Below are 10,528 nucleotides of genomic sequence, written 5' to 3'. Positions count from 1 at the left end.
GGCCTCTGCTTCCCATCCTTCCTCTTTTTTTTTTTTTTTAGCAACACTTTAAAAATACAAAAAATATTCTTAGCTCAAGGGCTGTTAAAAAACAACAATGACAACAGGACTGAGCCGACCTCTGGTCTGCTGTAGAGAGGGGAGGTGCTTTGTGCTTCAGCTCCTATCCTTGAAGAGCTGAATTCATATGCTGGATATGTACGAGATGACTTACCTTGGATGACTTATCTCCCTTTTGATCTATTGTTTTCAATGTTCTTTAATCATACTTTATAATTTTCTCCATAAAAGAGAAAAAGTTGTATATTTCTTCTATCAGATTATTAAGCAGTCGAGATTTTTGTGTTGCTACCATGAGCCAATACTGACAAGACTGGCAAACGTTATACCTCTTATATTCCTTGCCATGTTGATAACGAGCTTATTTTATATCCAGTAGAATTACAGAAATAATATTGTAGATCACTGTCTTTTTCCTGACACTCCGGGAATCATTTTGAAGGTTCACAATTAACCATGACCTTGGCTGTAGAATTTTAGAAGGCACACTTCAGAGCTAAGAAAGTTTATCGTTTGGTAAAAGATTTGTTCGTTTTTCATAAAGGTGAATTATAGCCAGTGTGGTTTCTGTCTTTACTGAAATAAACATTTTCCCTCATTTAATCTGGTTACTGCAAATGTTTGTATTTGCTTAAACAAATATAGAAAAAAGAAACAGAAAACAAATATGGCTAGCTAAAGAAGGAAGAGGAAGAGGGAGTGAAGAGGCACAAGAGATGTAAGAGACTTCGCAATGTGTACCTTTTTATAGTTTTGGTTGTGAACTGTGCCTGTTCAAAAATTTCACTGAGAAGCATTTTGTTAACGTGGTAAATTCCTCTGCTGCATTTTCTGATTATGAATTATCTTTGCATTCCTGGGGCTAACAAAAGACCTTGGGCCTTACGAGTATGTGTGTGCCTTTGTGATGGTGGGGTGGGAAGAGTGGTAGAGGTCTGTGACTACCAATTCAATTTCTTTAATAGTCATTGATGTATTTAGGTTTTCTACTTCTCATTGAGACAATTTTAGATGATTTTTCTTTTCTCCAGAAAGTTTTCCACTTAATCTAAGTTTTCTAACTTACTGTGATAAAGCTGGTCATTGAATTCTTATGATTTTTTAAATTTCTACCACATCTATAATTCTATCTGCTTTTTGTTCCTAGTGTATGTGTTTGCCTTCTCGCTATCTTCTTAATCAGTCATGCGAGGGTTGTTTATTTTACTAGTTCTTTCAAAAGGCCAACTTAGGTTTATTACACCTACTATCGTTCTTTCCTATACCATGAATATCTGCTCTTTTTTCCTCTACTTTCTCTAATTTACTCGTGTGCATTTTTTTAGCTCCTTGAATTGAATCTTTACCTGATTTTTATTGGGCCTTGTTTTCTAATAAATGAAAGTGAGACCACAGGTATTCTCTTGCTCAGCTTTTAAGTATTTTGTAATTTCCATTGTGATATCCTCTTTACCCTACGAGTTATTTAGCAGAAGTAAGAATTACACACGTTGCAGGAAAGTTGTTAACCCATGGGTTATTTAGAGGTGTTATTTTAGTTTCCTAACATTTGATTTCTTTTTAAGTACCTTACCTCTCATTTAGTTGCTTAATGGGGTGAGAATATGGTCTGTATGATCTAGCTGCTTTGGAATTTCTGAGACTTCCTTTATGACTTAATATGTGGTGAATGTTTGCAAAAGTTCCAAGAGCACAAATATATATTGTACCCACATAAAGTTACAACATCATATTATACTCTCTATTATCAAAGGCTTGATAGGTTTAGACATGTATTAAGGACAAAACTTGATAAACTCTTAACCCATCTTTTCCTCTTCTTGTGATCATGACAACTTTAAAAGGTTGACCTGGAGAATGTTGGAGTAGAATTTAAGGAAATCCAAGTGCTTGTGTGTGTGTGTGTGTCTATCTGTCTGTCTACCTACCTATCTTCTAAAGGCTTCCTCTCTTGGGGATAATACATAATTCATTACTTATGAGGACTAATTTATTATCACCCACCATATGTTAGCTCAAGAGAGCTAGGAACTGCAGATGCAAAGATGAATAAAGCCTGAGCTGATCCCTGATGGTTCATAATCCAGAGAGTTTACGTAAAATGTCCAGGAGTGTAGTTCCACTTTGTGTTTTCTAACATTTTTATTGGAATAGAATTGCTTTACTATGGTGTGTTAGTTTCTGCTTTATAACAAAGTCAATCTGCTATACTAATTCCACTTTAAATGCCATTTTCCTTACACCCTTCCTTTCCAGAGGGCAGTTGATAAGAACAATCCCGTTTTTATGTACCTTTACGTACAGAGCTTCCTTCTATTCACTGCTGATCTTCCTGTCCTTGAAATTCTCCTCTCAGAGATCATCTATGATACTAACATTTCCTACTTCTTCTACTTCTCTAACTACTTTGTCTCCCTCAGCCTAATAAGACAAAGGCATCCTGCAAGGTTAACTGCACAATTTAAAGAAAACAGAGAAAATAAAGACATTTTCAAAATTAAGTTTACCACCAAGACCTCACCAAGGGAAAATCTCAAGGTTATACTTAAGATGAAGCAATGATACCAGATAAAAGATATGAAACTTAAGGAATGATAGATAAAGATATTGGCAAATACATGGTATATAAGCAACCACTAATATATAAAACAACAATAATCAATTGGAGGAGGGGTGATTTATGGGAAACCAGGTTAGAACTCCACAATGACCATACCTGTTAGGGAGTAGAAAAGAGGAAACACTGCTAACTCATTTTATGAAGGTTGCATAATTTTAATGTCAAAGTCACACAAGAAAAGTGCAAGAAAAGAAATTTTTTGCAGGCCAATTTTTCAACACAGATGTAAAACACCCAAACAAAATATCAGCTAACCGACTACAGCAATATATTTTAAAAACCTGATTAATATAAGCCACCATATTAACAGATTAAAAGCGAAAAACCAAGTGAACATTTCATTCGATACAATGTGTTCAATAGATGAAGAAAATGCATTTAGTAAAATTCAACCCGCAACTGTGATGGGAACAAAACAACAAACAAAACCCTAAGACTAGCAAAGCAGGAACAGAGGAAACTTCTTCATTTTGATAAAAGATATCTACAGAGATCGTGTTCGGGGGTATCTCTCTAAGACCGGGAATAAGACAAGTAGGCTTTTAACAATGCTTCAATTCAACAGTGTTCTAAATGTTCCAGTGAGTATAAAACAGAAGCACTTAAAGCTCTAAAAATTGCAAAGTTAGAAAGAAAACTATCATTATTTCCAGGTGATATTATTGTCTACATAGAAATACAACTTATCTAGAGATAAATTATTGAAATTAATAAGAGTTAGTAAGGTTGAGTCCAATATTAATGTAAAAAAGTCAAATGTACTTTCTATAAACCAGCAACAATCATTTAGAAAATAAATTCTGAAGAGATACTGTCTAAACCACCATAAAAATAAAACATATAAAGTATCTGGAAATTAACTGAACAAAAATGGGTTAACCTTTATGGAGGAAATTATAAATCTTTCAAGAAGGAAGAGTTCAGCAGTTAGGTATACCAGGTTCTTAGAAAATTTCACCAAGATGATGTCAAGTCCCCCAAAACTGATCTTCTGATTTCACATGATTCCACTCAAAATCCCAAAAGAGGTTTTGTTTTGTTTTGGGGTTTTTTTTTGCAAAAACATGATAAACTGATTCTAAAATTTATATGGACGAACAAAGGGCCAAGAAGAGCCTGAAGAAGTGATTTTCATAAGCAGAAACCAAATGGCCCATAAAGATATGAAGAGATGCTCAAACTCACTGGTACTTAAAGAAATGCAAATTAAAACCACAATGAGATATCCCAACACCCCCATCAGATGGGCAAAAATTTAAAAAAACACTAACAATGCCAGATTTCAGGATGTAGAAAAATAAGGACACTCAAAAAGTGCTGGTTAAAATGAAAACAGATGCAATCAGTTTGGAAACTAGTTTGGCATTATCTAGTAAAGTGGACCGTGTACTTATTCTACTACCCACCCATTTCACTGTTGGCTACAAACTAGAGCAGCAGTTCTCAAACTTCTTGGTCTCCAGACCCCTTTTACACTCTTAAAAATAAGTGAGGGTTCTAAAGAGTTTGTTTGTTTATATGGGTTATATTTACTGGTAGTTACTATATTAGGTATTATAACAGAAAACAAATATAAGGACACACGAGCGCACATTCTATCATCTGTCAGAGCAATATCACGTGCCATGTAACCTCTGGGAAACGCCACTGTATGCTTGTGAGAGAATGCCAGTGAAAAAGGAAAATGATGTCTCAGTGTTATTATGCAAACAGTTTTGGAGTCTCAAGCCCCTCGAAATGGGCTCAAGGAACTCTAATTCCTAGACCAACTTTGACAACCGCTGCCCTAGAGAAAGTCTAGGCCCCAGGTATATCTAAGAATGTTTAAAGCAGCATTGTACATAATAGTAAAATCTAGAAAGAACCCCAAATCCATCAACTGGTATTTTCATTCTGTGAGCTACAACACAGCTATAAAAAGGAATCAATTATAGTATGAATGACTCTTCAGCAACAGAAGCAAGTCATGGAAAAAGAATATTCAGCTTTTATTGATATTTCAAGTTCAAAAGAGGTAAACTTAATAGAGTACTGGTGAGGAATACGTCACAGGTGGTAAACCTAATGAAAAGCAAGAGAATGAGTAACGGCAAATGTAGGATAAGCAGCTGCCCTGTGAATGGCCGGGTTGAGGATACCCACAAAGTTCTTTTTCTTTTGTTGAATAATGAGTACATGGGTGTTTATTTCATTCATGTTTTATACGTTTTGTACATAAAAGATATTTCAAAGTTAAAAATAAGAGGCCAAGACAAAACAAAAGGACTAGAAAAAGTTATTGGATGAGAGACAATTATTAAACTTAACAGCAATGGGAGAAACCACAAAGGAATGGATAAGTTTGAATACATACAAAAAAGGAAAAAAGTCCAAGTGACATAAACAAGAAAAGCCCAAACCAATTTTAAAACCCATACTAAAGAAAAAAAATTTTTTAACTACAAATGGATGTAAACATATGAAAAGAAGTTTATTCTCATTAGTAATCAAATGCAAACAAAGAAGCATGAGTTAAGAAATGATCCTAAAGCTGTGGTGAGACTAACACTTTCATATCTGCTGGTGGGAATGAATCGTGGTACAACTTGTATGGAGGAGAATTAAGCATACATATGAAGTATCTTAAAATATTCACACTCTTCAAACCAACAATTCTACTTCTACACATGACTCTTAAGGAAAAAATCTGAACTACTGCGCAAAATATCGTATTAACAAAAAACTGGAAAGAATCTAAATGTCCAAAAGGGACTACTTCAGATAAAAGATAAGAAAATTCTTTTATTTATAGAACTGAATATTAAGTGGTAATGTAAAACGTGGCTTACTTCGTAATATGGGGAAATAAGATCATGTCAATAAAAAAATGCAACACAGAAAAACTACATACAGAATGACCTTTTAACTATTTTTTTAATGTATAGAAAAAAAGGCCAGAAAAAAAATGCACCCACTGTTAGAAGAGCTATCTCTGGATGATAAGCTTATGGGAGATTCTCCAGACTGTTTCTGGTATCACCCAAATTTATTTAAATGAATTCATATACTTATAGAGTCAGAAAACAAACCTAAAATTACAAAACCCACAAACCTCTCAGTTGCTCTTCAAACTCAATAAAGTACAGCTGCATCGCTTTGGTGGCCAAGGCTCTCTACGCTATATTCCCACTGTTTTTAGGCAGGTATGCTTACCCTCCTTAAGGCTCATCAAAGCAGACTTCCTATGGCTTCCCGAACAAGCCCCACGCCTTTTCACTTAAGCATCTCAGCTTGGACTATTTGAGCCACCTGGATCACAATCTCTACCTAGCCGAATTCTAGCATCTTCCAAAGTTCTTGAGAAACACCACCTTTTCTAAGAAGTTTTTCCTAACTCGGTGCTAACCCAGTCACCCCCATTAGATGTGATTTTTTCCTGCTCTTTGACTCCTACAGAAATGATTTTAGCACTCATTCCTCTTGATAGAGCTCTGTTTTGATGACTCTACTAGATTGTAGTCGTTCAGGAAGGGGCTCTATCCTTCTTTGGCGCTTTCTCTAATATTGACACACTGTTTCCCAGAATTAAGCACATAGTATGTGAGGAACTGAATACATTATGTCACAAGGGATTAGTCTCTTTCCTTGGCCACAAGAAGGAGGAAGATAGAAGGGAAAATGTTTCTCATTCGAGACTCAGCATGAAATTTCTTACAGAAACAATGAGGACAGAAACAGTAGTATTGCTACAACAATTATGGACTTAGATTTCATTCTTTTTGCAGCTACAAATCTATCCATAATTGGTAACTTAATTTCTGTGGAAACAAAAACATGCTCAGAATTCCCGAGAACCTACCCCCCAAGGAGGTGTTGGAGTACAGCCAGTGTGTAAGGTAACATACTTGCAAATAATATTTTCCTTTAGGAAAAACATCACGTTTGCTTAAGCCTGCCTTAAGCCTCTTCTGAAACAAAATATTGTTAACAATAAGAGAAAGGGGAAAATGAAAGAGAGGAAGGAGGAGAGTGGATGTTCTCAACACCTAACTTCTAAAAAGTAAACTTGAAAGGGAGAGCACAGGCAAATCAAAAAACCCTTTTCACCACTTTCCTACTCTACCTTTACCCAGTGCTGTATTTCAGGAAACAACTGAAACTTTAAGGGGATAAAGTCTTTAAAGAACTTTTATTTTCCTTTCCAACGCAAGTCTTTAAATTAATTAGTATTTGCAATGTCTATGCAGATAACTCACCCACGTACATTCACACATCCCCAGGTGTGACAAAAACCTCCCTATACTTAATGCCAGACAGTGCTTTAATTTGAAATAACACTGGTCTTTAGGAGACATTTGTGAGGGCTGCTCTTTGCCAGATTTTGGTGGGGGAGGGGAGACGGTCAGGACAGCTCTTAATATAGACTTGGACTCATCTTCATATGTATGTATTTAAGCATTGCTGTATTCAATCAATGACTATGTATTCAGAGCTGTGATAAGTATACAGAGGCGAGTCAGACCCTGCCCTCAAGGCCCAAAGGCTGCCCCAGACCCACAGACATTCTACTGAAGGAAATGAACAATAAGGAAACAAATGAACAGGAAATTACAGGTTATGGTAAGAGCCCTAAAGGAGACAAGACAGGGAGGCTACTTAATAATTGGCAAAGGTCTCTCGTATACATGTAAACCAAGATGGAAAAGAAAAGAAGAACGTAGCCATGCTCACTCCCTATAAAGAGCCTTCCTTCCAGGCAGAGAGAACTGGAAAGGTCCCGAGATGGAAACAGACTCAGTCCATCTGGAGTGTGTAAAAGCAGCAGTGTGGCTGGTCATGTTATTCAAACTGTGGGTCACATTTGTAGGTTGAGGTGTCAATTTTATGGGTCATTGTATCAGGGAGTCATAGGTTTTCAGCATAAGTATTCTTTAGTGAACTTTTGCTTCAGTTATGTGTGTGCGTGTGTACTAAGTTACAACGTATAATACGTTTCTTACTGTGGGCAGTGGTGAAATCTGTACTAAGCAAGAGGAGTAGTAAAAGATGAGGATGGAGCTCATCCAGCTCGTGCATACACGGCCTCACAGTGTAGGCCACCATAAAGAATTGGGGTCTATGCTAAACACAGCAGAAAGGTACTGAAGGGTTTCAAGCTGGGGAGTGCCATGATCTAATTAGACATGATGGTGCTGCCACAAGATCACTAGAGTGAATTCAGAAGACCCGAGCACCGGCCCCGGCCTAGCTACTAACACTAGGGCGTTTGAGCAATCACTTCATCTCTCTAGAGCTCACTTTCTTCACTGTAAAAATGAGAAGGTTGGACCAAGATGACCTTCAAGATCTTATCTATCGCTGAATTCCATGACTATATCCTGCTTCCTCCCTCGGGCCTAAGTAAATGACCATTTGGGAGAACTAGCTCATTAGGTCAAGTTCTGGGTTACTTCTTACAATGTTATAAACCATGTAGCTCTAAGAGTTACATTTACACAGAAAGCAATTTTAGAATTCTCTCTTTACTGGAACCAGCTATCTTATTAGCAATGAGATCTCTGGGCTACAAGTGAATCAAGTGCTTTTGCAACTCTCTGGTACAAAGTTTGCAATGTGAAGAAAACTGACAGGGAGGGATGAAAAGATTTACTGACTAGGTTATTCCGAACATATTTCTTTATTTGTTCTAGGTCATTAACTGACATACCATCTAGGGCAGTCTAAAGCTGTAGGGAACCTCCGCTCAGCACTAAAATCAAGATGTAGAAGCTGAACTCCTTTCACATAACCAAAAAGACTACTGAGGAAAAATATTGAGAGCCTACTATATGCTAACCCCATGCTACACAGTCTGATATATGCCTTTTCATTTAATTCTCCTAACCTAATTATTCACATTTCACACTTATGGAATCAGGGGCTCAGAGAAGACAAGCAAGCTAGTAAGTGGCAGGGTTTGGATTAGACTATTTATTCCATATTTATAATACGTTATCCTACAGGCTTCTGAAAATTACTGTACAAAGATTAAATCATCAGTTAAATACTGGACAACTCAAGTTATCTGTGACATCTGGACACAGAACGTTCACCCAATAAATCAATTCTGGACTCACAGGTACTTTGCTATGTACAGTGTGGGATGAAAAGATAAGAACTTGCTCCAGCACGAGAGGGCCTACTTCGTGGGGAGCCTGCTGGGTTGTAGGAAGTACAATTAGGCAAAATGGCCGAGGAATTCAGATCCCCAATTAAGCACACGTGAGTAGTATTACAGCTGTTTCCAGGTTCATTTTCTCGATTGTTGCTCGTGAAAGGTCATTAGAGGTACAGTGTCACCTGAGCTGAGGGCCTGACAAGTGTCCTGCAAGTTCCATAAACTCGAGACGCTCAAAACACTTCCAACTTACATTAACCCTTTAGGAATCAATGGACGCATCACTTGCCCAATTGGAGCAGTGTCCTTGCCATATTACGCAGAGTAAAACCTGGGAAACGTGGAGGGCACGGTCCCTAACCCCGTGAGAAATGGTCCCTAATGACTCCCGCAAACACCCCAGCAAAGTTGGGGACGCTCATTTTACACCTGCCTCAACACCGAGATTGCGGTACCCACCTGTCACATACTCAGCTTCGAACCTCCGTCGGACGTCAGAGATGAGCCTGGCTTTATTCTGGGCTTGATACTATAAGGGAGACACGAAGGGACGCTTAGACATTACGCGCTCCATCCCACTTTCCCGCTGCCCAGCCCACCTGCACCTGGGCGCACGGCCCCCGAGGCTTAGAGGCGGCTTCGGGGTCCGAGTTGGAGGGGCTCGGCAGCGGTGCGGTCGGCTCCTCACCTCGGCCATGGTCGCGGTCGTGGACGTGATTGCAGTTGCCGTCGCCACTTCCACGACTGCGGTCCGACTATCTCATCACAGGGCAAGCCGGCCCGGAGGTAAAGAGGGAAGGGCGGGAGGTGGAGGCGGTCGCGTGACAACGGAAGGCGGGCAGCAGCGCCGCCGCGCCGCCCAATCCGGTGCGGCCGCCTGGGAATGGAGGCGGGACCAGGCCCTCAACCTGGCTTCCCATTCACTTCTTGTTCGGGCCCCGCCCCCCGACGTCTCCTGCACTGCGGACCCGCCCCCGCCAACCGGCGGATAGCGGGCGCTTCCCTCTTCAAGCTCAGCCCTGGCTAGCTCCTCCTGCTCTTCGCTTTCACAACATTCCCCGGAGGCCTCGCCTCCTCAGCCTCCCTTGGCAACCCGGTTCTGGCCGCTAGGCAGGCTCCGCCTTCTTTGCGCTGGACGCAGCCTCCGGCCTGGGCCTCCCAAGATGCAGCGCGCGGGCGGGAGGTTTGGAGCCTCCTGGCGCTGAGCGGTTTTGCGACGTTGGGGACGTGGCGGCTACGGTGTGCTGGAGCCTCACACGCTGAGGTAGGGCCGGCGGCGTGTTCCCTGACCCAGCCTTCGCCGAGGGGGTGGCGGCGGCGCAGGGTTTTGCTCCCCTAGTCCCTTTATTGCGGAAGAGCGCGAAGGAAGTGGGCTACCCGGGGCCTGTGCCCACACTTCTCTGGAAGGATAACTAGATTATTCCAAGTGGTTACTCTATTCGGGGATTATTTCGCTTGACACTTTCTTCACCTCTGCAGCATCTTTCTCACTTGGAGGGTGAAATACTTAACAGGGAATATATCTTTGACATCTTTAAAACAGGTATATAGAGTTAAAAGATGTAAAGTGTCTTACGGTTTATTAATTAAGGTAGTGCTCAGCCGGGGCAATTTTGCCCCCCCGGGGGACATTTGACCATGTCTGGAGACATTTTTGGTTTTCGCAACAGAAGACTACCAAGAAGTTGTAAGAACGGTCCCCATATTCCCAC

The 10,528-nt window shown here is 40.0% G+C and overlaps 1 protein-coding gene across 2 annotated transcripts in view; it reads right to left on the bottom strand.

Moving 5' to 3' along the window:
- Positions 1 to 9,628, bottom strand: part of MOSPD2 (motile sperm domain containing 2) — a 59,466-nt gene extending 49,838 nt beyond the window's left edge. Inside the window, exons 1-2 of one of the 2 annotated variants that reach the window (XM_024755627.1) lie at positions 9,505 to 9,628; positions 9,276 to 9,345 (exon numbers count right to left, since the gene is read on the bottom strand). In XM_024755627.1, the coding sequence (XP_024611395.1) occupies positions 9,276 to 9,345; positions 9,505 to 9,513 (79 nt within the window). In that variant the 5' untranslated portion in view covers positions 9,514 to 9,628. The remainder of the gene's footprint in view (positions 1 to 9,275; positions 9,346 to 9,504) is intronic. The other variant, XM_024756343.1, reaches the window with a different exon arrangement.
- Between the last annotated feature and the right edge of the window lie 900 nt (positions 9,629 to 10,528).

Source organism: Neophocaena asiaeorientalis, unplaced genomic scaffold (assembly GCF_003031525.2).
Source record: "Neophocaena asiaeorientalis asiaeorientalis breed wild unplaced genomic scaffold, Neophocaena_asiaeorientalis_V1.1 scaffold193, whole genome shotgun sequence".
Lineage (NCBI taxonomy): Eukaryota > Metazoa > Chordata > Mammalia > Artiodactyla > Phocoenidae > Neophocaena > Neophocaena asiaeorientalis.
The sequence above is the reverse complement of the archived record's forward strand: the minus strand, read 5'-3'. Positions and strand labels throughout refer to the sequence as shown.